General features: G+C 45.9%; 1 protein-coding gene across 3 annotated transcripts in view; it reads left to right on the top strand.

Moving 5' to 3' along the window:
* LOC138503813 (protein phosphatase 1 regulatory subunit 12A-like) overlaps nt 1-27,293 on the top strand; it is a 977,826-nt gene that overhangs the window by 808,717 nt on the left and 141,816 nt on the right. For 2 of the 3 annotated variants that reach the window (XM_069623832.1, XM_069623831.1), the window contains exons 8-9: nt 11,094-11,275; nt 11,962-12,083. In XM_069623832.1, the coding sequence (XP_069479933.1) occupies nt 11,094-11,275; nt 11,962-12,083 (304 nt within the window). The remainder of the gene's footprint in view (nt 1-11,093; nt 11,276-11,961; nt 12,084-27,293) is intronic. The other variant, XM_069623833.1, reaches the window with a different exon arrangement.

Here is a 27,293-nt window from a genome sequence, read left to right as displayed (position 1 = left end):
TAAGCAATTCATGAAAAGTCTGCTTTTCACTTCCTGATCTTTGCGTAATGTCGCACCTATGTGGAGCTTAAACAGCCTTGGAAATGCTCATGGAGTCACCCGTTGAACCCTTGCACAGTGCTGACATCAAGCACATCTCCTGGAAGGTTGCATTCCTGGTAGCAATCACATCGACAAGGCAGGTGGGGGAGATATAGACATTGGCCATTATCGAAATTTACCTATAGTTTAACAAGGATAAAGTTGTTCTTGGAACAAACACAAAATTCCTGCCTTAAGTAACTTCATATTTTCACATCCATTCATCCATTGTACTGCTAACATTTTTCAGAAATGCTTTGTCAAGGGCGTAGATTGCCCTTCACTGCTTGGGTGTTAAGTGTGCATTAAAGTACTTGATTGACTGGAAAAAAGGCTTTTACAGGTCTACGCAGTTATTTGTAGCATTCAGGCCCACCTGCAAGCGTGGTTTTATTTTCAGATCGGGTATTGCACAGTGGATAAGAGCTGGAATTGTCTTGTGCCACAGGAAAGCTCATAGACATCTTAACACAAAAGTCTGTGAAAGCAATGTTCACTACCCCGATGTGGGCAGGCATACCCCTCCAGGATATCTGCTGAGCAGCGACTTGGGCGATGTCACCTACCTTCCCCCAGGCACTCCTCTTTGGATGTACTGTCGAGAAGTGGAAATGTGGGATAAGCGGTGCTACGCCTTCCATCAGTGAAGTTAAACCCCTACTATTCTACCACACTTCTCATTCTATAATACAGCTTATGGCATGGGTACACGTGTTTATTTCTTTTACATGTATTCAAATCACATGAATCTGTGAAAGATCCAGTGCTGGAAACAGAGTTGGTTACTTACCAGTAACTCCAGTTTTCCAGCCCTAATATCTTTCATAGATTCAAATGCAACCCATCTGCCATTCCCACTGCAGGCATCACTTGTTCGGCAGCAGACCATGCCGGTTAGAATCTGAACATGGCCTTAAGGGGTGGAGATGAGCACTCGACATCCTACTGGCTGAAGGGGACCTGAGCCAAAATTAGATGGATGGGCTATAATTTTCACAGTTTCTTACTTTAACATGTTATAGAACTTACCAAGGATTCCAAGCCTGACTATGAATATTCAAAGCATGTGAATCTATGAAAGGAAAGCAATTAACTCCTTCATGATTTCTCTGCTGAATACTCACCTTGCGCACCCCTTTTGATCCAGACATTCAGCCTTCGCATGGAAATGGAAAGGTGGCCCCTGGCCACCATATCCATGGCAGACACACTGCTTGTGCTTTCATTTTGGTTTTAAGCCAACCAATGGTATGTACCCACCACGCCGTTTGTACCCTCAATGTTGCTTTAGGGTGCATATAACAATTCTACCTTCCTTGGCAGGTCATACCAGGTGCAAACAGACTGCTTCCTTTTTCAAATCTCTATATTCAATCATGCCTCTTTACTTGGACGGCAGTCCATTGTCTCCCGGTGCAGCCCACTAGGAAAGGCGTAATTGCCAAATTATACTTTAAATATCTTCTAAATGTGTCCTGAAGCACCTTTGTATATATTATTAAACTCCCAGACTACATCCCACATACATTGGGTCAGTTGTAGGTAGTCTGGCCAGTCAAAAGTTGCCCTTTGAAGCTGTTGGTGTCAAGCTGACCAGACTTTTCTGGGCCACAAACAGCAGCTTGCAGGTACGATCCTAGATAGCGTTACTTAGGTACCTATAATTGTATGTATATTTCATTAGACAGTAACATTCTAAATGCCTGTACAGTAGACCAATTGGGTTAGACTCTGTTACACATGAAAAGGAGGAATCAGACTGGGGAATAGGGTAAGAAATGGAGATGGGTGGAAGTCTGACATGATGTGTTTTACAGTATCGTGGTGAAGGAGGACGACGACTCGGGCGACTAGGGGTCATATTCAATTAGTTTTATTCAAATAAAAGAACCAAAACTCCTAACTAGCCATATCACTGAGTGATGTTCCCTACCTAGCAAAACAAAAGCTAAGGGTGCACGTTAGAAGACCAAAATAAAGTTCTTCGGTCTGAATTCTATCCAACTAACTGGCCCTACCACTTTAGAAAACATATAACTAAAAATGAAAACGGGAGGCTTTGTACAATACCCGCAGCCGGGCTTCTGCCTGGCCCAATTTATACTTGACATGTTCTCAGTCTTCAAAGTTCCTTTTTCCAAGCATGACATTGTTTGCATCAGTTATGGGGTTCACACTCTCTTTTTAACAAAGAAAATTGTCTGTTGGTTGCTGCTCTTTTTCCCCACTTAGCAAGCCCAACCCACCTGGGGCCTTCCTGGTTGCCGCTCTTTTTCCCCAACTTAAGGAGCCCTCCAGCCTCTTTTCCTTTGCAGATGGGGAGCAGGTGCAAGTGTATCTTGGTCACCTGGCCTAAGCACCACCCACCTTCTTAGGCCTGCCTCTTCCTTCCTACTCTTAGATCAAGGGCATCTCTCACCCAGGCGTCCGAAGTGAAGGGCAGACAAAGAAAAGGGCAATTCCTGTTTGGACCTGTTCAGACCAGGCGGATCTAGGGCCCAAACCCCTACTCAGACCGCAGCATGCACCAACATGTGGTTACTCCCTCTGTCCCCATAGGCCATCCCCACCCCTCTGGTCTCCCTGTGATGATCCCTTGTGCCCCCCACCACCTTTCGCACACAGGTGTTGACTGTTTTAGTTGATTCTTCTATCCTGCGCTCCCGCCCCCCTACCAGCCCCCCTCACCTCAACCCCCCATCCAGCCTACTTCTGCAGGGGTCTGTCCTGATACATTCTGGTTTCACCATCACAGTCTTGTGGCCAATGCTGGATTTGACTTTTATGGACTTCATTGATTCACAGTGCGTCACCATTTCTCATGGTGGCCCTGAATCATGCTGTTCCCATCTTCATCTTGTATCCAGGCTTGCTACATTATGTGTTACTACTGATTTCTGCAATTGTATTTGCTCTCCCCTCTTGCTTCTCCACTCTTTTTGACTGCTTACTCTCTGTTCTCTCCACCTATCCCTTTCTCCCTTTTCCTAGCTCCTCCCCTCCTCCCCTTACTTTCTTCTATGCACTTACTCTATCAGAATTGTCCCTGAACCTAGAATGATGGCAACCTCGTCTGTCTCCTCCCCCCATCCTCTTAATTGTCCCCTCCCCTCCAGCACTATCTGCAACGTCTTCAGGCCTAGTACGATAGTCGCTTGTTTTGTTCCTCCCCGCCCTTTCTGCACCCCTCTCCTTCACCTTTTGTTTTCTCCGGCTCTACCAGAAATGTCGTCCGGCCTAGTACGGTAGTCTATAAAGGTGGGGATAAACGGTTTTAGCACCAACCAATTATTCAGTTTCTGGTTTTTAGCCAGTTCACAGGTAGAAATAACTTACACTGATAGTGTTTGTTGGCTACAGAAGATTTTTACTATTCAAGGTTGCAGGTCTCAAAGTTTTGACTCTCCACGTGTTTCACCATTCAGACAGTCCTAAATGTTTCATCAGGAGAGATTTGTCAATGAATAATGGGTATTGTACCCTTAAATCTGGTTAATCCTTAGAATACAATTTCCTTAATTTCAGGTTTTCAAGTTTTTAAACAAAAATAAACTTGTTCACATAATAGCTCTTGTATGAGTGTAGCTTGATGAACTGGCAATTCGCTCTTAAAATTATTGAGCTTCCTGAGGATATTTGTTAAAGGTTCTGGGTCCGCCAACACGCTACAGGATGCTCCCTCGTCTGTCTCCTCCCCGCCTTAATTGTCCCCCCTCCCCCTCCTCCATCACTATCTGAAAGGTCTTCAGGCCTAGTACGATAGTCGCTTGTTTTGTTCATCCCCTCCCTTTCTGCACCCCTCTCCCTCACCTTTTATCTTCGCCGGCTCTACCAGAAATGTCGTCAGGCCTGGTACGGTAGTCGCCTGTCTGTTTCCATTTGCTTCCCACTGTCAACCCCTCTCCCCCTTCCTTATCTATGTCTTAGCTCTTGCACTATCTGAAATGTCGTCAGGCCGAGTACGATAGTTAATTTCACATCCTTACTGTTTATGGCCTGTAAGAATGTCAATGGGTTTTCCCTTGTTCCCTCCCTTGCCTTGAAAAGGTTTGAAACACATTGTGTATAGGCGCTATATAAATAAACTATCATATCACACTATACCTTTAACATATTTGGTATTGCCTCTCAATTTAATAATTGTTCTACACCTGTAACAGCACCCATTTTGCTTGTTGTTGCTTGGTAATGCCTTTCAATCATGTAATTTGCACTACAACTGTAACTGCGCCTAGGCCGCCGTTTGTCAATTATGTATTGGGCTATATCAGTAACTGTCCCTATGCTAGCATTTTTGTTGCCTGGTAATGCCTGTCAATCATGTAATTGCCCTACAGCTACAAATGCATCTGGGACCTAGGCTACCTTTTGTCTTTATGCCCAAAACCACAATCGTAGGACCAAATTTGTTCTCAATATGTACCCGCAACAGCGCCTCAGTGCCTCCGGATTGTATGTGCACTTTACAAATGAAATAAATAAATAAGCTGCAGTATCGGGCTGAACAGCCGTTTCCGTATGCAGATTTCCTATGAATTGGCACATTTCTCCTCTGTCTGGGGCAGGTGCCCTGGTCTGCCTTCAGTGTGTGTGTGCGTGTTTTGAACTTCCAAATATGTTGTGGGTCTGATGTGTTCATATACATTAACTCATGTTTGCCCTTTGTCCTCGTATGCAAACTTGGAAGTGTTTGTCGTTGAGATCCTATTGATGTCTCCTCTATGAAATCCACTTGTGTTCTTGTGAGATATCCGGTGTGAATTTGTATCCTGGTTTAAAGAGACCTAGCTCTTTATGAAACCCTAGTGGTGTCTATGATCATGTAAACATTCCCAGATATGTGGCAACTGTGTGCTTATGTGAGTTTGTGTGTTTATTTTGTGTTTCTTACTGTTTCTACATGTGGCCCTCACACTGTAATGGATACTATGTTACTTTATGACTTTTTCCTCTCTCCTTTGGGATGTGTAAGCACAATGGAAGGAGTCTGCATCACTGTTTTTGCTAGTCCCTGCCTGTTGTGATGGGGAGCATGTGGTTGGTGTTCTGTTTTGTGTGGCATGCATGGCCTGCAACGTTTCCTACTTTAAAGGAATGTAGCAGGTTCTGTGCAGCTCTTTAACATATCACTGTCTACTGAAATAATGGATTGGAACAGTCAGGGATCTCAGATGGTGTAATCTGGTAGTTTGTTTCCATAGATGAGAAGATCTGGGCCTGTCTTCCATAATCTTTGCTGGGCTTGAGTTTAATCTCTCAAAGGTGATCTCTTTTTTGCAGGGAGCTCACATGGCAGTTATGAGCCTCACTTCCAGGTTTTGGCACAATCTGAAAGTTCCATGTGCAGTTTAGTTATGTTCTTCACAGGAGTAAATATATAGGTGCATGGATGTTTTTGAGGTTCTAGAGCAAATTAAGCTTCTTTGTATTTTGGATTCTTACGGTGAGTATTTTGGAGATGGCATCATTTTAGAATTGTCCTGTTCAGCTTGGCACTATGGTCTGATTAGAGGCTTGAAAATCCTACTTATTCTCTTGTTCGTAATATCGGCTTTTCCTTTCCTTGGACTATCAATTGGAGAGTCTACTTTCTATGGTAGTATGTTCTTTTATAAACAAATCCTTTTACTTACGAACTTTAGGGCCCATGTGCCTCATGGACATCTAGTCTGTTTTAGCAGTCAATCATCCTAGCGGCCAGGGTGCACTCAGTGGGTCCCCTTGCTAAGGCAAGTACTTTTCCGCTTACATTTCTCCTCACCCCTTAAGCGTCTATTTTCTGCTTCCTTAGTAGCTGGCCTATGCTGCACCACTTTCTTTTCCAGGACTGCATATTTGGGGAATATATGCCCTGGGTGGCTGAATACCTACACCGGATGAGGGACACAGGCAGAAAGGCACCACAGTTAGGCATCATGCAAGAGTCTGAAAATGCTTACAAGCCCACATATGGGCTAGGGCATTCCTTTAATTTACGGGTGACCTGTTCCCTGCAAACACAGTTCTAAGACCTACAGTATGAGGAACAAGTGCTGGTGCTAGAAAGGAAGAGAAGGTGTTCCAGGGTTCTGACATTGGCCATACTCCCAGATTGCTCAATCATCAGGGAATGTTTTATTTTTTAACTGAGATTAAACTAAGCTACAACCTTTTTAAAAGGTTCTGATCCTTCCATGAGGTTAGTCCAAAAGGTTGATGAGCATTCAGCAATATCCTTTTATTTGACTGTTCTGAAGTCTAATCACAACTCTTAAAAAGGGGCCCATGGGATCTAACCTCTTTTGATGACTATCCTCTCTTCCCAACTCAAGAAAGCTTGGTTGAAGAAATGTGAATGTGACTAGAACCCTTAATATACACCTTTCCCTTAATCAAACCATGTAAGAACTAGTCTGAATACTGAGTTCCTCAGAAACTACTGATGTCACATGATCAATAGCCTAAGATAAAGCATGAATACTTGTACCCCAACATACTGGCCTTACCCTTAATCTTTATAGCTGTACCTTTTGATCTGCAAGTCTTCCTTGCAAGTCTATAACTCAGAATTTTTAGGTCTAACCTGCTCTTGGTTTCATCTACTTCATAGTCCTCTCCATTTGTACTGCTGGTTAAGAATTCACAATCATGCTGGTTCTTCTACACTACAACCAACTCTGCACTCCTAGGTGGCAGACTGCCCTTGACTCGTTTGAGGCCCTCCCCTCCTTCCCAACCTTATTCTCCTTGTGATGCTTTCCCCTGCAAGCAGTTCTAGTGTAATATCTTGGTGAACCAGCTGGTACTGCTGAAATGCATTCTATGGTTTTGTCTTGTTCATCAGTCCTGCTATTGTGTGGAATCCCCCTTCTTACCATCCCAACTAAGATGCTCAGGAGATCAGATGAATCTGAAATGAAAGATCTCTCCTATGCCCAACTATTTATTGTCCATGCTGTGAGACCTTTGACCTCAAAGGATCAGAATTACCACCATGCAAAAATCATGAAAATAAAATGGTGTGTAAAGGTCTCTCTCCCTTGTAGTCCACACGTCACCCTTTAAAAAATCATTATGCGGCATGGAAATGTAAGTTTTTGATTTGATGCAGAATGTGTGAAGGAAGCCAGGCTCGTTCTTTACACTTAAAATGATCAATACAACATTCTGAATCACTGTTGAAAAAACAGGGTGCTGCTCAGTTTATTTGCAGCACTGCCCGCTCTAGTTTTACGCTACTATGAAGGGTGAGTGTGTTGGTATTAGTGCTCTTGCCCAGGGTACCTCTAGATTAGTGGAGTACAGCACTGGATGTTTTTGCCAAAAGGCAGACCTGGTTTCTCTTACGTGTGCACAACTCCAAATACCTGTACCATGTGTCCTGGTGGGTCAAGATGCCATATTATCTGTGGTATGCCTTTCTAATCGTTTGAATGGGACCTTTTCTACCTATGTTCCTCATAGACACTCATTTGAAAAGTTGTTTACCACCGGCATGGCAAACCAATTAATATAGCCTATAGCACACAGTCACAGGCAAGAAAACATAATTTGTAAGAATGTAAAATAATACATTCTCTGGATTCACTTAGTCTCTGATGTTCTCATCCCGTCTCTAGGATTTTTCTCTTCTCATTCTTTGATGCTTCGGAATTGTATGCCATCTACCATACTCCAGTGTTTCACTTTTGTGGATGTCTTTTCCCAGATTCTTCTCCCCTGCACCTTTCCTCTGGTTTGTCACTTGATGTGCTTGAGTGTGCATTTACTCCTTTAATAGTCCTGAAGGCTCCCTTTCTGCTCCTCAAACACCCGGTGCATGTATCTCGCTAATAGGCCTCCTACCAGACTCAGTGTTTACTCAGCATTTGGGGTCTGGCGCTTGTCTTTTGTTGGTGGACTTTCTCTCACTCGCTCCGATCCTTCATGGCGTCCTAGGCCCGGTACACGGTTCTCACTGGCTGTGTCCTCCAAGAATCCAGGATATTAACTGTGTATCTCGTTCCTGGGTTCTCGTGGTTCTGTTCTTCCCCAATGTCTAGCATCTGTGCTGGCATCTGTGCTGGTTCCATCGTCTTCACTTCCTCAGTGACATGTCGGACATACGCCAAAACGATGGTCTGGAGGGTTGCCCAGAGTGATGCCATTGGTTATGCTTTATTCAAAACTTTCCAGCCATCATCCTTCAGTAGTGCACATGTCCCCCCAAGTGGGGCGGGTTTGCACAGATGTGGGTCCCGAGCCTGTGTCTAGAGACCCAAGTTACAACTTCCTGATGGCACCCAATGTGGGTACAACATGGTTGTGTTCCTTGTAGTCTCATGCAGACGGAATGTGACATAGCCGTCTGAGCTGGATTTATGGGGTGGGGCCAATTCTGATTTTCATATAGTCTTTGACTTTCTGTAATGGCATAGCAGGCTGCAAAAGGATGGCCTGGTTGATTGTCCAAAGCAATGTCTGAGGCTATGATTAATTCAAAACCTTTCAGCAATCGACCTTCAGTTTTGCAAAGGACATATGCCAACAGACAGCCATTCCTTCTCAGAATTGCTGACTCAGCATCCTGAAATCCTTAGCAGACCACGTGCCTCTAGCTGTTTCCTGTGCTTAAAGGAGATTCTTTCACCTTTGTTGCTCTCAGTCCTCATCAGTGTAGCAGTGGCTCCTGTCAGCTGACTGACAGGAATGTTGTAATTCCCTATATTCTGCTTTTTCCTGTTAGACTGTTCCAGTCAGTTGTAGTTGCTTATCCCAAACCCCATCCTTGATCCATCATGTTTGGGTGTTATGGTGTCTCTTATATTAAGGACCTTTTGTCTGGTTAATACATTCTCTGGATTCCTCATACTAGTAGTTATGATTCTCTCTCATTTCATGTAGTCGGGCAAACTACTTCTGCTCAATTGGTATAGTCATGGCTTTCCACGTTTCTCCTTGGTACTGTCTTAGTGGTACAGTCTGATGAATCCCCTCCTTGGTGGCACATTCTGATCCTCCTATCATTGACCCCTTTGGTTGATAAAATCGGAGGTTTCCTCTCTTTGGTGTGTTGTCCGGTTTGATCATATGGGCTTGATGCATGCAAGTTATGTACTCCTTCATTGGTAGTCTAGTTATCACTCTTGAAAATTGGTGTGGGTTTACCCTTCCTTACGGGTGAGGTATGAGATCTGTTACTAAATTGATTGCTAGGATCTCCATTTTTAACTTATGTGATCTGACCGGATAATCCACATCATCCCATATTTGTTGGTATTGTTAGAGCCACACCCTATCTTTTTTTGGTGTCCACAAATCTATTCAGAGCTGGTAAAATTTGCCTCATCAGTAGTATAAACTGACCAATACCAATTCTCCACTCTTGGTTGGTTTCCCCTTGTGATTTTGCAGTCTGTCATATATTCCATGCCCATTTAGTTTCCCTTCCTCTTTTGCTAGTTTTTTTGTCCGATTTTTCGGCAAGGTGAGTCTGGTTGTTTTCCTCCCATTAGTTGGTAGCCCTGAGGGCATGCCTCATTCTGCATGGTCATTTTATGGGTTTAATCCACCCCAGTTGGTATAGGCTAACGAGGTCTGTGGTACAGTCTAGGTCTGTACCTCCCCTAAACCCCTTCAGTTGCAACAGCATAGCCTGAACATCCCTCTATGCATTGTAGTTCAGAAGTTTCATTTCCATCTCTGTTCCAAACATAATTGATTGTATTTAGAAGCTAGTGTGCTGTGTAAGCATTTAACCCCAGTAGTTCTTTCACTATGCCAATGAGGTGTATTTTTCTGTTCCTGTTGGAATTGTGTCCTCTTCCTGCTTGCTGCCTGGCTAGTTTCCGCTCCTGGTTTGGTGGAGTCTGGCCTTTCTCCAGTATCCCCAAACTCTGATGGTTTGGGCCATTACGGTGCTCCCATCCTACCCTGGTCTTGCAGTCTAAGCATTTTCTACCTCCCTGATTCGGATACTTTGGTGGATTTCCCCTCTGTTTGGATAGCCTGTTAGGTTTGGCTGTTTCTGAATGTGGTAGATCAGGTTCCTTCTCTGGTTTCTACAGTATGGCTGATTTTCACCTCTTCGGTTGGTGCAACATTTAGATGCCTTGCAAGCTGTTCCAAGAATGCAAGAGTGAACGGAGGCACTGCTTTGTTCTGGCATGCAAGTTCATGATGTGTTTTCCCTGCACTGGTGGTGTGTGTACAAAAGGATGTCAGACCCTCCCCCAGGCTCCCAGTCATCTTACTCTGCTGCTTATTCAGAAAATATTTGGCAAAATAAATGCATATTTATAAAGAAAATATGGGTTTACAGTAAGGAGGTCATTGGGCCTGGACAAACATTTACAGGACACAAAATGTGATGCTGAGTGGATGGAAACCACTGTCAGTGCAGCAGAAGAGCGAGGGAGACACATATATAGATTCACACATACACATGCCTCCAACAAGCAGGGGAAAGAGCGCTATCATTAGAGGGATCTAAAGCCTAGTAGAGGATTGCGAGTAATCTAGTAGAGAAAAGGGACACTCTTTAACACCTTATGTGGGATGGTGGACTTTGACGCGGCCAGCTTGATGAACAATAAGGCACATGGTGAAGGCACCAGTAAGGTGAGGTTGCTGGCCAAATTGCAATGTAATAAATAGGAATAGCCATGGAGGAGAATAGTGGCTTTGCAACAAGGGGATAGTGGCTTCATACAAGGGGTGAGCAATGCAAAGGAGGACAGGAGACCTATGCAAGATCAGGGTTATAAGAGATACAGCAGAGATGGGAAAAGCTTTCTAATACAGGAAAGAAAGACCATCTAAGTATAGAGGGAAAGGCATTATAGATAAGTCTTTGCCTCTGTCCACCTGCCAGCATTCTGTTCTGTCCTGTGCCATGCAGCATGTGGAGCTCCGGGGAAGTTCTCACACCCATCCTTGTGTTGAGCACGCGTGTGGTTTTGTCATGTGGTGTGACACATGCTGAAAGCGGCCCTGTGGCCCTTCACGCCTTGCACTAACGCCGCACACCTGCACCGCTCCCCTTGTTCAATTAGGAGTTCTATTTCTCGTATGAGCAGCAAAGAGAAGATATCCCTGCATGACAAGGAGCGCCGCACAGAGCCAGCCACTCTTGAGCGCCTCAACGATGAGGAAGAAGAGGTTGCCAAGAAGGAGTCGAGCAGCTCCAGCTCTGAGGAAGAGGAACCCTCGGAGTCGGAGTCTGAAGCTGAATCTGGTAAGGAAATGGAAGAGCTAAGATCCAGGAGAGACACCCCTATGGACACCCATCGCTGTCGGTGGTCTTCCTGTTTGGAAAGGCCATGATGGTACAAGCATTCCCTCTGGCCATATCTCCCATCGGCTCCTGCTTGGGGTGTTCTTCCTAAATTGAGAGCTGTGATGCTGTTGGTGGGCCCTTCACTTGTGACAGCAATATCTGCCATCTATGGTCCCACTAATTAGTGCGTCCTACTTTGTGTATGCTTGATTCAGAGCGTCCAACCCTGGATATTGCTCCCCTTACTTTTGATGGTGACCCTTGCATTCAGTTCTACCTCTGGTCAACGCACTCCCCACTGTGAATATTAGCTTTGTGTGAGAGCTTTATGCCATTAGTGCTTTCCTCGGAGCAAGCACTCTCCCTGATTTGGGTCCCCCACCCCCATCCCTCCACTATAAGAGCACCCTTGGTGTCTTTGCTGTGCCCTGGTATGCTACCCGTTTTCAATGTTTCCCTCCCATTTCAAGTTTTCCCTTGATAACTTTTCCCCTCCAGAGCATGCCTTGCTTTCTTAATGTTTCCCCCTTGGTGATGCACCTCCTTTGTAAAGGTACAACCCCTTTTTTAATGTATGGTGGTGTCGACGTACATAAAGCTTTTCTAGGGTGTCATAGCCAGATGTAAATGTTTTCCTTTTCCAGAAAAAGTGAAGACCCGGGAACGAGTTAACAATCTGAACAATAAGCCAAGAAGCGTTTCCTTGTCCTCCAGTACTACTACCACCACCACCACCACCACAACTACCACCTCTACGGCCAGGAAGGTATGATGGCATTGAAGGTCAACACATTCTGTACTCTGTGTCCTGCTTAGTACCACCAGCAAGTTGTGTAGTTGGCAGATATTGAGTAGTTTGCATACAGTGATAAGGATTGTTTAATGATTGCTATCAGCTAAATGTCTACAACTGGACCATTTAGAGGGGATTGTTGAGAATGATTTTATGAACAAGCCCTGGGGCAGAATTCTGAGATGCCACCCTAGTCGATGAACAGGGAAATTGACACTTATATCTAGCCAAAATCTGTCAAGGTACTGCAGATTGAGGAGTAAGGACGACTTGAGGAGCTATTAAGGGGTAGTGTGGTAGTGCAGTTAACTCAACATTGAGTATTCAAATAAGACCAGAAGTACAGGAATATGCTAATGTAGCAGGTCCCATGATGAGGATGTGGCAGAGACAGGAAGCAGCTAAGTTCATCCCAAATAGAGGTGGCAGGCAAGGCACATGGTGGTGAAAAAGACTCTGCTCCAGGAAGCCCCCTCTTCATGAGGGAGCTGTCCAGCAGGACAGATAGTCTTGGGCCACAAGGCAAGGAGCTGTAGTGCCACAAGCACAACTAGAGTCCCTGACCAATGCACTGGATAGGCCTTTTGCAAAGCTGTGCAGCCCACAAGATGCCTCTGGGATGCTTCCAACAGCTTCTTAAAGCATGCTTCATGTGCAGGGGTCTGGATTGGTTGGTCACGCCTGTCCAAAGATCGAAGCACCAAAGAGGGTCTTCGATCATTGCAATAGAGGCCTCACTGGTACTTGGCTTTGGCCATGCTGGTAATCCTCAGCAGCAGTCTTCTGGGTTTTCAGCATGGCGCTTCTCTTCCCCATGGTCTTGGCTCCAGTCGACGTTCAACAGCTGGAGGACCCCCTCTCCTAACCAGATTCGGGCTGGGGGTGGCCCAGCCTTCCAGTGGCAAGTAGCTGCACAATTCAAACTGTCCGTAGCTGTCCAATCGTGGGCAGCCCCATGCCTCTCATCTTCCCAGGAAGAGACATCCCCTGGCTGAAATGTAGATTTGGTGAAGAAAGTCCCATCTCCCATAGCCTACTTTACACTTTCGCCCGAAATCCAAACTGAATTCTGCCAAAGTGGATGCCATGCAAGCCAATTCACAACCTGAGAAAGTAGGAAGGAAGGCCAAAGATCAAGGTGGCCAAAAGGATGGGGTCAAAGTGGATCTATGTGATTTCACTGCATCGTACAATTTCTAATTAGAAAAATCTGAATTCCAAATGCAGGCTGCAGTGAAATCCCGCATGATTTCAGGCGCATTACACTTTTCCACCCTGCCCCCTACTTACCTGTTGGCGGCACACCTCACCTAGTGATGTTGGTTCCCTTCACTTACGTGGTTGGGAACCGGCGCTGCAGGGTCCTTTTGTTTGTGTACAACTTTATGTACAAGGAGCGGGGGACACCCCTGCAACCCCTGCTGCCCTTGTTCACTACAATGGTACCGTATGGTAAATCTATTCATAATTTTTGGCTGTATGAAATTTTTGTTCAGCCAAAATGTGATAAAATCTACCATGCATAAAAAATGTTCGACAATTTTGGGTAATACTGTCAAAACCACATGGCACATCTATTTTGAATGTATGGTACTGAAAATGGCAACAAAACCTGTAAAACTTGATTGACTGCCACTAGTCCATTCTCAGCCATCAAAAAGGTAACAAAAATGTTAATACTGAAAAAGAAAAAGGAATCCATAGGGTTCCATGTTATTTCAACGAAGGAACTTACTTCGATGTAATTTACTTAGTTTGAATTACTTTGAAAATATGCTTTTAATTTTGGGGGGTCGCCCATGCCCTCTTGCCCTTCACTGCCACCCCATCTCTCTTTTACCCCTTACCCCAATTACATGTAAAATTCAAAGTATTTTCAATGTAATTTCCTCAAAATAAATTACATCAAAGGTATCTGCACCATAGTACCTCTGCAGTACTTCACTGTAAGAGAATGTGTGCCACATAAAAACAATACAGAAATCTCACACGGGACTGTCTTCCCCCCCTACCCACCCCCTGTACCGGTAACCATAAAGGCAGACCAGTGCACCCAAAATAGTTATTGAGGAAAGGAAGTAAAGCAAAAAGACTATTTACTTCCAGATTTCAGTATGGAATCCCCCATTACTTTGACCTAAAAAAAACTTTCCACACTTATTTATTCATGCATTTACTTCTTACCTTTACTTCGTCTTCATGTCCACATTGTCAAGGTGGTAATGAATATGGTACGGTTAGGGTTGGGGTCAGGGACGGGTAGGGGAAGAATATGGGTGAGAAAAGAATGGGGAGGTTGCAGGGGGTAAACCAAACCAGGAAAAAACACCATAAAGCACAAATAAAAGCTGACAACCTTTTGAAGGTTCACAGGAGGTCAATATGAGGCGGAAGGGTTGCAAGGGCCCCATCCAGACAAAAAAGTCAGAGGAGTCCGCTCACCGGAGGGGCTTGCACAGACACCCAGAAACTGCCTCGAGCCCACCTCAAGCCTCAGGCTCTACTGATAAGGTGCTGCGTGGGGGAAGTACTTGGCTAAGGCTGCAACAGTCTTACCGTTGGAGAACGCATATAGGGGCAGAGGCTAGTGCTCCAATTACCCCGTTGCTCCGAACAGCCAGCGCATACAACAGCCGCCCTTCGCTGCCAGGTTTCACCGCTCCGGGTCCTCACGGAAGATCTTGAGGGTGGGGGACGGGGGGGCAACATGGCTTAGGTGCAAGACAGCAACTTGATTTCCCCTGGCTTACAACAGTCACCCTTCGCAGCCAGGCTTTTACAGTATCTAAGGATCCTACATATTTAATTCCAACTGATGACTTTGTGTTGTCAATTAGGCAGTGAAGGGTTCCCTCATTATTTGCGCTAATTCACGCAGATACCAGTGTTCATGGAGATGGCAATGCTTGGCTCCATTGTCTAGGTACACCTTGATACCCGTGTCTAAGAACACATTGAGTTTGTTCCAGAATATATTGTGAATACATCTGCAAATGTTGCTCTTACACTGCAACCGCCACAGTACATGCATTCCGACAAGATAGGTAGCAGAGGAAGCATCTGGTTTGGGCTCCCAATGATCCTTAGGTATTCCCTTGAAACTTTGTTGAGTCGTCTTCTGTAGGCCTTTCTATTGCCACAGAAGCAGCCCTTAAAAGTACAAACGAGGTTCTGTCTTCTCCGGCTTTCCATGGGATCCAATTGAGTGCGTGTACCAGATTCCTGCTGTCTTATGTCTGGATTTACAGTTATTAACATACTGGATTGTATGGTTGGTTGCATAATACTGGTTGTGTGCAAAACATCAATCACAGTAGAACCGTGACTTTTGGAGGCAGGTGATATGTGATCGGTGCCTAATGTGCTTGTTGTCTGTGCAGATCCATCGAATGCCTCAGTTATCACTGGAACAACTGACTGCAGGTCCTTCACCACTTTTGCCTTTTTTGTGGTATACTCTTGTCCTTGCTCCACTGTTCATTTTTCTGAGTGTCCTTTTTGCACGTTGTGGCCTCAATGTGGGTGCTTCCTATAGTAGTATTGCCAGATTCTCTCATAGGTCGTGATTGGTTTTGCTGTTCTGCCGCATCTGTGACCCTTTTAATTGATGTTTTATCGAACTTTGGTCTATCTTGGTTTACAAGTTTGTTTCAGGTTTAAACTTTTCTCCAAAAGAATCGGGTCTTGGATGTAATCTTCGCTTAAAAAGGTACCATTTTGCATAAGTTATATAAGTAAAACCTCCATTCTTAAGATGCATAGCACCCTGTTAGTCTGGGGTAGGTGTCTGTTCTTTGACCCTTTTTTGTGGTGCCACATTTTGATCTTTTGGTAACAAATGATATCTTATCACAGGCTTGTCCTTGGCTGTTGGCTCCAAAAATATCACTGATCCACACATATAAATAAGGAGTCAAGTAATCCATGCCCAAAGAGGCAGTCAGCTTGGCAGGGACCTGTGTGCTCTTATCTCAATTTGCACCTACCGTTCCATTACAAGGATTATTTATGTTTGCTGTAGTAATACCAGTACAATAGTCCCTGGTAATAATCTGTATACTGGTGCTGCCTTCTGTTGGCGAATTGGTTGACTGATGGCAATTGATTGCCATGCCGTTATCCGTATGATTGCTGCCTATGTCAGGCAAAGCCACTATAGTATTTTTAGATTTCAGTAGTGATGATCCTAATGTCTGAGAAAGAGTTCAGGAGTTTTTCTGCCCCAAACGATCCACAATTGGGCTGTGATAAAGAGTGGAATCATGCACTTGTACCCTGCCAGTGTTTTTGGTATATACTCTGCTTCATTGACTGTGATGTTGCCAGCAATGGGATCATCGGATACATTGTCACAGCCCTTTTAAGAACATAATTGTGGCCATGGTTTGAGCTCTGGTTGTATGCTCTACTCTATGATGGGTTACTTTGGGCAGATCCTTGGCGTGTTCTGACTGACTCCCCAAACTCAGTTCAAGGGCATCAACTGATCCGGCGTAGTCCTGACCAATGTCTCCGTCCATTTCCTTGGCCAATTTGTTGTCGACTCGGGCCAAGAAGTCCTCAATGGAACAAAATGACTCCCATTGACTCACTAGACACAAGACTTTCCTCCAATTCATCGGATTCCATAGATTCAATAGCAACATTCAGTGAAGGTTGAGCAAGTGAGTTTGTTTACCTATTATGTGGGGTCTCCCAGTAGCAGAATGGGAAGGGAATGGCAAATGGACTGTAAACCTGTCAGGGTTTTTGGGAACTCACTCGGAGCTATTCTGCCACAGTCGATTCCATACAATCTTGTTTCAATCTGTACCTATCTCAAGCTCCTCCCACTCTAAACCTAGACTATAGCCCTGAGTATTTATTAATAACACATCTGTACCTTTGAGGCCACAAGAGAATTTGTGTACCACAGTTGTAAGTGCAGGTCAGAGACACAGAATGAACATGCAAAGGTAGTGCAATCTGATGTCCCTCCCACTGTGTACATCCATTCCTTTACACTTATACAAGCAAGCGAAGTGATTAAGAAACCATATTGAAATCTTTATGCCACTTCTTTTTCGAGCGGTACAGCTTCTCCAGGCTGCATGGATCGTTCTTAAAGCAAACTGGTGATTTTTAGAAGACAATTTTTGTGTCTGCTCGTTGTTGAGAAGATTTACACATGTTATTACATTTTAGCTGCCGTTTTTTAAGTTATATTTAAAAGTGAGTTGAGTGTTGGTCATATGTTTGTTATGTTGCACAACTGAATTTAACTTAAATAAGGGTCAAACCTAATTTTGTGTTTTGGGGAGAATGGAGGGCTCCAACGCTTGAGAATGCTGGTACTACATTCTCCCTAAAACATTGTGCTGCACACCTTGGCCGTGTCACTGAGAGGCGACGCAGGCCATAACTGGCTCACAACCGTCCCGTGATCGGTGCAGCTTCCCTTGGCTGCACGGATCATTTTTAAAGCAAACTGGTGGTTTCCAGAACACACTTTTAGTCTGTGCTCGTTCTGGCTATTTACACGTTATTACATTTTAGCCGCCGTTTTTTAAATTATATTTAAAAGTGAGTTGGGTGTTGGGCATATATTTGTTATGTTGCCCAACTGAATGTAACTTAATTAAATAAGGGACATACCTCATTTGTGTTGTCGGGAGAATGGTGGGCTCCAACACGTGAGTGCAGGTACTACAATCCCCCTAAAGCATTGCAGTGCGCACCTTGGTCGTGTCACTGCGACGCTGGCCATAATTGGCTTGCGTCTGCGCGGCCGTCCCGCGATTGGTGCAGCTTTTTCTGGCTGCATGGATTGTATTTAAAGCAAACTTGGGATTTCTAGATCACCTAGCATTGCATAAGCTTTTGAGAGGCACTGAAAATAAGTGGAGGAAACACGGATCCCCAATGAATGTGGATAGAGTAAAGCATGCCTGAAAAGAATTAAAAACACGCCTTATTCCGATTTCCTAATGACAAAAAATTAAGTGAGTTAAATCAACCTAGAAAATTTTTCACAATTATTAATCATTTTGTGCAGCCAAAATGCCGCTTTTTATCCATAGAAGCTTCCATGGAGCAAGCCAATATGATTAATTTCTTTTTTTTATTTTTATTGTATTGCTCCAGCAAAATATTGATGCCTGCAGCACACAGTGTTCCATTGGAGAAGGGTGCCTTAATGGCCCTCTTAATTGTTCTCCTAGAATGATGGCAGCTGCAAATATCCTCAAAGAGAGGATTTTTCCTTTTCACCAGTTATGGAAGAGACAATATAGGCTCTTCTGGAAAATTTGTAGCGCACCAAGGATTGACTATTCCTCATTCCGGCTAATGTGGCAAAAAGGTTAGCTTGTTACACAGTTCATCAATAAATCGCTGTCGGCTGGGTCTGTACCTTTAGCGTTAAAAAAGGTCATGTCTCGCCACTGTTAAAGCATAACTTGGACCCTGTGACCATGGAAAAGTACTGTCCAGTGGCCAGTTTCCCTTCGCTGGGAAAAATACTGCAAAGGATTGTGACCTCTAAATATGTGGAGAGTGAATCCATACTGGACCCCCTGCAATCATGGTTTCGTCCAGGGTTTTGGACGGAGACCGCACTAATGGCAATGAGACAATATTTTGGACCACCCTAGTAAATGGGCTGCCTCTTTTCTTCCGGAGAGGCAGAAACAGGTGACATTGGGTGAATTCATCTCAAGCCCCCTCCCACAGGAGTGTGGAGTACCTCAGGGCGCATCACTTTCTCCTTTCCTGTTTTAATGTGTATCTGTGCTCCCTGATAGACCTGCTCAGAATGCACACGGTCAACTTCCACTCCTATGCGGACGACACCCAAGTGTTTGTCAAAATGGGAAAAGTGGAAGAGACTTTTCAGATGGTTGAACAATGCTTGGTGGAGGTTAGGATATAGATGTCTGCTAACCTGCTTCTGTTGAATGCCACAAAAACAGAAGTAGCACTGTTCATCCCCAAAAAAAACTTGTTGATTAGGCACCCAGATCCACCACACTTCTTGGGTGCAGACCTACTGTTTACTCCCAAAATTAAATGCTTGGTGTGTGTCTGGCAGGAAAATCTCTGGTGAGCAGCTGAGTTTAGCACTAAGGCAGTCCATTTTTTTACAAATGTATTTATTTATACATTTTTCAAGAAAACCAATTGATCCAACAGTAATAATGCAAGGGGAAGGAGCACATACATCAATTCATCAAAATTTTCAGTCCAGAGTACCTTCCCTTGAGTCCATCTCCATTCAGCGAAGCATAACGTTGCATTATCAATTCATCAATTCAACTTCAACTAGATCATGAACAAATTCATTTGTCAACAATCAATTGGAGAACAATGCAAGCATAAACAAACAAAAGAAGCAGGGAATAAATTCAATAAATGGGAGCCTGTGCAATTCGTAGCAATATCCATTATGTGCAAAGTACGCAGTTTCAAGTCTGTCAGGAGTTCATAAAGTGCCTCATCAGATCTGGCCTAAAGAACATCTGCTGCCTATCCTCCACATAGTCCAAGAAAGGGTTCCAGATCCGTCTGACCCTTGATAGCTTCCCTTCTAGCATAGCAATGAGCTTTTCAAGACCCATCAATTCCCACACCTTCACCCACCAGTATGCCACCTGCGGTCCCTCCACCGCTTTCCAAAATAGAGCCCTGGTGATTCGTGACACAGTAAGTAACTGCACAATTAGGGCTGCTCTGGACCCCGTCATCGGGAAGGACCCATCTTCCGGCAAGTCACCAAGGATTAGTATACGCGGGTCCATAGGAAGCAGCGGGCCAGTAACATCCTTGATCTTGGAACGGACCTCTAACCAATAGTCCTGGATGACCGCACAATGCCACCACATATGCCCTAGATCACCCTTTTCTCCACACCCATACCAGCATGTATTCGGATACCCGGGGTTCACGGCATGCAATCTAGTCGGTGGGAAGTACCAACGGAAGCATATCTTAATTGCATTTTCTTTTACCAATGTACATCCGGAGCTCTTGTGGGCTCTATGCCATATGCGCTGCCAGGATTCCTCTGGGATTTCAACCCCTAACACTCTTTCCCACGATAACATGTAAGGGAGCTTTTCACCCTCTGAGACATTTTCTAGAAGGCCATAACAAGCCGCCAGCCTATGAGAGCTCTGCCCTCAAGAATTCTCAGTTCTATACCAAATTGCGCTCTGCTGACAGCTTGGCGAGTTTCCCTATTAGTCAACCAGTGTCGTAGCTGTATGTACCTAAACCGTTCCCCCTCCGACAGCCCAAACTTCTCCTTGCACTCCTGGAATGTCAGTGGTTCCTGGTCTACATATAAGTCCCTAAGCCTCAATGGTCCATTTGATTCCCACCCTTGAAATGAGCTGGGAGCTAGTCCCGGTGTAAATGCTGGATTTTGTGCCACGGGGGACAGCGGACCCAGACCCAGAGCTATCCCCCTTTGCACTCTCACCTTATCCCAGCTTTAAAGCGTAGCAAGCGTTGTGGGCAGAGGTCCTCCCTGATAGTTTCGCGCCTCCTTGGGCAGGAAATGGAAATACTCGAACAGCAATGGAGAGGCCTCCTGCTCTATTTCCTGCCATTTAGGAGTTTCAGTGGAACTCCCCCAGGGTAACATAGGAGCCACCTGCGCCGCCCTGTAGTAGCGCTGAACCGAAGGCAGACCTATACACCCCTGTATCGCCTTTCTAGTCAAGAGTATATAGGGTATTCTAGGCCTCTTGTTTCCCCACACAAAGCGTCCTATCTCCTTCTGCATATCTATAGGATCCCTCTCGGGAATCCGTATCGGCAACAAATAGAAGGCATATAGCAGCTTTGGGATAAGAGACATCTTTACCGCACTCACCCTGCCCAACCAGGACATTTCCTGTGAATCCCATCGACAAAGCCATTCTTTAGCCTCTCTAAACAGTGCTGGTATATTTGCCTTAAATAGGCCTGCATAGGTCGGGGTCAGTTTAATCCCTAAGTAGGGAATGTTTGTAGAAGACCGGGGAATGGGAAAGGCCGCTTGTATCTCCGCCAGATTCTCCGGGGCTCAGTTAATGCCATACCCACCGATTTATTTGCATTCACCCCAAAGCCAGAAATCTTTTCAAAATTGGACAATAAGCGCATCAGGGGCGGGGTGGACTTAGTTGCATCCTTCAGGAAACATAGCAGGTCATCAGCGTATGACGCTATCTTATGGCATTGTCCTGCAAATTCAAAGCCCATGATCTCCCTACTCAATCGGACATGTTGTTCTAAGGTCTCTAAAGCTAATGCAAAAACCAAAGGGGACAGGGGACAACCCTGCCTAGTGCCCCTGTACAAACGGATCGCTGGGGTCATGTTTGCATTCACTTTGACTTTAGTGGGGGGAAACTGGTTATTGGAAAGAATCAACCTCAAAAATCTGGGGCCAAACCCGAATCTCTCTAGCACCAACTGTAAGTAACTCCAAGACATACTGTCAAAAGCCTGATGGGCATCTAATGATAACAGCGACAATTTACCTGGCAGTCTAGGAGCCAGAGCTATCAAATCTATCGTCCGACGTATATTATCTTGAGTCGAACGGTTCCGTATAAATCCCGTTGGTCTTTCTCCACTAGCATCGGAAGAACCTCCCCAAGGCGCCCTGCTATCGCCCTACTTAGTAGTTTTGCATCCGTATTTAGTAAAGTAATTGATCGGTAAGATGCGCATTCACTCGGATTTCTTCCGGGTTTTAAAACCAATGTTGTAGTGGAATCTGCCATAGACTCAAAGACCGACCCCGTTGCCCAGATGTTATTAAAGAGTTTTGCTAAATAAGGGGAAAGCTCAGCCCTAAAGGTCTTATAGAATTTATTTGTGAACCCGTCAGGTCCTGGGGCCTTACCCAGAGGAAGGGAGCGAATCACGTTTTCTATCTCCTCCCTTGTAATTGGCTCCTCTAAAAGCTCACGGGTTGCTTGAGGCAACTGTGGCAAATGCGCATCTCGTATGTACCCCTCCGCCATACGTATATCTGTTTGGTGGGGGGCAGAGTGAGCCCTAAAGTACTACTCCACTACGCAAAGTTTCTCTCTCTGATGTGACCCTCTTTCCTTCCCCATCCACCAGTGCCTCAATCCTATTGCGGCTCGCCCGTTATTTCAGTTTGGCTACTAATAGCCAATTGGCCTTGTTACCTTTAGAATAGTAGTATTGCTTAACTCTCATCATACTATACACTGCACAGCTTATATGATGAATCTCGAGGGCTCTCTGGGCTATCCTCACCTCTCGTTTCCGACTCGGAGTAGGTCTACACCTATGTGCCTCTTCCCTCTTCCGGAGCTTCAGCTCCAGCTGGGCTTGTATTTGTTTCCTGCACCTACCTTTCCCTGCTGAGTAAGCAATTACCTGTCCCCGAAGCACAGCCTTCGCTGCATCCCATATCTTTGTATACGGCAGTGCCTCTGTCTCGTTCTCATTAAATTAAAGGTTAATAGCCTCTGAAATACATGAGCGGAACTGGGGATCCTCCAGGAGGAATTGATTCAATTGCCAGGACCGTGGTGGGCTTAGCCGTGCCTGAAAAGAGGCCAACGTGAGTAGGACCGGGGCGTGATCTGACAAGGCCCTGGGCAGTATATCTATGTCAATTGCTTGGGCTATTAACTTATCGGACACTAAGAACATATCCAACCTGGAGAATCCCCTGTGCACCGCATAATAATATGTGTATTCTCGCTCTTCTGGATGGCGGAATCTCCATGCCTCTATAAGGGAATGTTCCTGCAGAAGCGTAGTAAGTGCCAAAAAATTATTTTTATCCGCGCTAGTTGGGGGAAGAGTTTTATCCATCAGAGGGTCAATTACAGCATTGAAATCACCCCCAATTATTATTTCACCGTCTGCATGTTCAAACAGTAGCTTCGAGACAGATTCAAAAAACGTGTCCTGCTGTGCGTTGGGCGCATACAGAGAGACCAGTGTCACCCTCATCCCCTGTAGATCGGCTACTACTAAGACATATCTGCCTCCCACACCCTTCAGCGTCTTACAGACCCCTAACGAGATTCCTCTGCGAACCAGGATGGCCACCCCTGCTCTCTTATGCAAAATTTTGTGGGATATAATTTACTGTTAAGCCGGGATTCATCCGACGGGAGAAAGTGAGTCTCCTGAAGAAACAGGATCGAGGAGTCTAAGGTGGCCATGCGGTGCATCAATGCCCTTCTTTTAATTGGAGAATTCAACCCCTGCACATTCAGGGAGAGACAGCAACAAGTTGGAGTGGTCATAGTCTTATCATTATCTCCCTCCAGTGATCGCCCCTCTTCCTTCTCCAGTCGAATTGACTAGACATAAATGCCCCTTCTCCATTCCCTCCCCAGTCTCCCAACTCCTCAGACTGGAAAGGTCCCAGCATAACCAGGAGCAAATTCCTATTTATCACCAACTCCACCATTTGTTTGCCCCCTACTGTAAATCAGGCATTCTGCGGAAGCTCCCTTAACATCTCAAACCCTGCAGACCAATGCAAACCTCACCACAACCTTCGATGATCAGGCTCCCCAAAAGACATAAATAGAAAGGAAGAAAAATAACTAAATATAGATTATCAAATGCTTGCCACACTTGTAACATAACTGATACGAACAGTAACCCTTCCAGGGTAACAATGTCGGGCATAATCCGTGTGACGGGCCCCAACCTCCAGGTCCCAGAATCGTTCCCATATATCCCCCAGTTTGCGATAATCGCGCAACCAACGAGCGTACATATACATCCCCTTAAACCTTGTTCCATCTTTACATGTTCTAGAACACCCATGCCAGGATCTGGGACAGGCAGACCTCCTATCAGTGTACTTGCGCTGCTGTCTTATTTAGTCATTTCAGGGTCCACACCCTGTCCCATTTCTGCAGACACCAAATGGCCGTGCCCGGAGCCGGCAAATGTACGTCCGTATTAGCCCAGTTTATTCAAGTGGCTATCACCCCTGGGGATCTCCGCGACCATGTCCACTCACTTCCTATCGGTCATCCTGCTTGCATCTTTCATGTATGAATGCAGTTACGTGCCACTGAGTAAAGCACCTGTCTATGATCACTCACCCAGCTTGCTGTATTCCCATAATCCCTTTAAACTCCATGTTGGGGCGTATGAACTCTTCATGTTAACTTTCATCATCCATTTCAGGGGGAGTGCTGCCCCTCTGCTCCATGTCCTCTGGTATCTTGCATGCCTTAACCAGTGTCCAACCCCTGGGTCTTCGCCTCTTATCCTTCACCGTGGGTCTAACCATCGGCCCTCCTTCCGTGACAGTTCCTGTGCCGTCTGTCTCGCCCACAGCGCTCCGCAACCACTCCTCTGCCTCCCCCTCGGAACCGATGCTGCAGGGGCGGTTCTGATATTCAAACAGTAGCTTGCACGGGTATCCCCATCTGTAGCGGATCTTTTTGCTTGCAGCCAGGTGGTGATTTTCTGGAGGCTTCTGCGGTTTGCTAAGGTGTATGGTGCGAGGTCCTGAAACAATGATATGGCAGAGCCACGGAATTCTACCTTTTCCACCTTTCTAGCCGCCACCATTTTCTCCTCTTTTTGCCGAACGAAGTGGACCCTAGTCAAGACATCCGGGAGGAGATTACGCTTTTGCTGGATAGAAGAATATACTCGATGGGTCCTGTCCAGGATCAGTTCTTCAGAATCCGGAATTTTTAACAAAGTCTTAAACAGATCCCGCACATATTCAGCGAGTTCCTGGACCTGTCGCGGCACCCTCGGATCCTAATGTTATTTCTCCTTGAGCGATTTTCCAGATCCGCCTGCTTTGCCGCAATTTCCTCCAGTTTGCTCTCCACATTCTGCATCCTTTTGGTGAGGTACTCATTGTCCCTCTCGTGCTCACATGCCATATTCTCCAGCTCATCAACCCTAGTCTCGAGACCACTCAAGTTGGAACTCATTTCCGCAATAGACTGTGCCATTGAGTCCTTTGAGGACTGAATCTCCATTGTTATTGCCGTCGTAATGTCCTGCTTAAGTGTTCTCAGCATTCCCTCTAGTTCGTGTCTTGATAGGGCCAGGTCGAGGGTTGAATCAGACCCCTGTGAGGCATGGACCTCAGCCACGATCGTTTCCATCTTCTGTGGGGTAGGCATTGCTGCAGTCAGGTAATTTGTGATTTTACTCCCTCTGTTCTTATTTCCTGTTTTGGGCATCGCCAGGGAGAGGTTGCTCAAGTCAATGGAGTGCCCCTCGAAGGTCCCTTGAAAGCCGTGCCCAGAGGCGTGTGCGCTTACCACACTAGCTTCTTATCCAGCACCCAAACGCCTGCTTACATCAGGGTCTCGTTTTCCATAACAGCCAGCTTGTCGAATCCGTTGTGTCAAGGTCTCGGCTTCCAGGTTAGGCTTCAAAATGTTGCAGTTAGGTCGCAATACAACCAGCGGTTCCTCTGTCGTCCATCGCCACACGCTCCTCAACCTCAGGCGTAGGCGTACTCCAGCTCCATGGAGTCAGTGGCCCCAGGCAGCCCAGCGCGAGCCGCCCGCAGCCATCTCCCCCCGAGCCGACAGCTTGCAGGTAAGGGGAGGCGCGCCCCGGCCCCGATCTGCGCCTCAGCACTCCACTGCTACACCTCCCCGGGCCACTCGCTCCAGCGTCCCTTCTCTCTCCTGGGCTCCCACTCTCCGATCGGCCAGCCTGTGAGTCTCTGCCGTCTCGCTCTCCCAACCTTCGCTCCACCAGCCGCAGACTCCTCCAATACTCTGACCCGCTTTGCCGGGGATCTGCCTCCTCTTTCCAGCTCTGCTTATGCTGGGCTCACAGGGTGTCACGGGGCGCCGCGGCTTCTCCACATCTCCCACGGCTACTCACTACCTTCGCCTCGGGCTGCACGATAGGTCCGCAGGGCGCAGTCCTCTCCCCGGCAATTGCTCTCTGCTTCGGCACCCCACAGCTCAGAGCAGCGTTCCTCTCCTACCACCCTGCACAATCTTCAGGCCCTGCTTCTTCAGGGCTCCCGGCCGAACCCAGCTACCACGGCTGCCACGCGCCCGCCATCTTGCGCGCCATCAGCCTCCCTCTGCTCGGCTCCGAATCTCGGGATAAACAGCTCGCAAGCTTCACATCCCGTCGCCACCACACCACCAGGCACTCTCCGCAACTTCTATGTTGAAATTTAGGGGATTAAAGGGAACATAAAAGCTTTTACATTGGGGCCCGTCTCGGAGCTTACAGCAGGCACGTCTTCATGGTGCCCTGCCTGGCCACGCCCCCAAGGCAGTCCATTTTTGGCACCTTGCACCTCCTGCGACAGGTTTTACCATTTATTCCGGTGGAGGACCACTGTGGTGGTGAGGGCTATGGTGAACTCCCGTTTAGACTATGGTAACAGACTGTTGACTCCTATTCCACTTTCTCAAATCCAGCATTTGCAGAAAGCTCAGAATGCTGATGTAAGGCTGATTTTTGGAGTATGGAAGTCCTCTCCAATCTCAAGTCTTGGTCGATTTTTGTACTGGCTGTCTGTTAAGCTTGCTTAGTTTTTAAAATCCTGTGCTTAGTTTATAAGTCTATAAATAACCTGGCTCCACCCAATTCGTCAATTGCGATCTAGCGACAAATTGCTGTTGGAAATTCCCTTGTCTAAGCTCGTGTTTAGAGGCGACTACAGATTTTGAGTATATGGCCCGAAAATATGGAACAGGCTTCGTCTGAAGATTAGGGCCTTTGAATCGATATATTGGTTTCGGAAAGGTGCTGAAAAACCACCTCTTCAAGTAAAGGAATACCTTTGATATACAAAAATGGATGTGGTTAGCTCAGTTTATCTTTGTCCTGTGGTTTGACCTGTGTAGGCTATCTTTCATGACTCTGGGTCAGATCTTCGTTTAACCTGCGCCTACATACAATTGATTTCATTATGTGCGCAATGCAAATACATCTGTTTTATTTTTAATGATTTTCAGAATTCTCCGATGGCTCACAGTTTAATCTAGATATGTTGTCATATGTGGAAAAGAATTGTATTGTGCACTTTTTCATGCTGCCAATAGTTCAATGTGTATTGGAGCGTACTGTGACAAATCCCAGGATATCATCAATGCTTTAGATGGGGAAGCCCCTTTTCGTGAGGCCACTAGCACCGAGACTCCCCCTGGGGGTGGCACTCAGCGGGAGGGTCTCATGAGGAGGGAGGACCTCACTGAGGTT

The sequence above is a fragment of the Ambystoma mexicanum genome, chromosome 11, assembly GCF_040938575.1.
Source record: "Ambystoma mexicanum isolate Mex_15411 chromosome 11, UKY_AmexF1_1, whole genome shotgun sequence".
NCBI classification, from domain to species: Eukaryota; Metazoa; Chordata; class Amphibia; order Caudata; family Ambystomatidae; genus Ambystoma; species Ambystoma mexicanum.
Note: the sequence above shows the minus strand (reverse complement) of the source record. Positions and strands in the feature narration are given on the sequence as shown.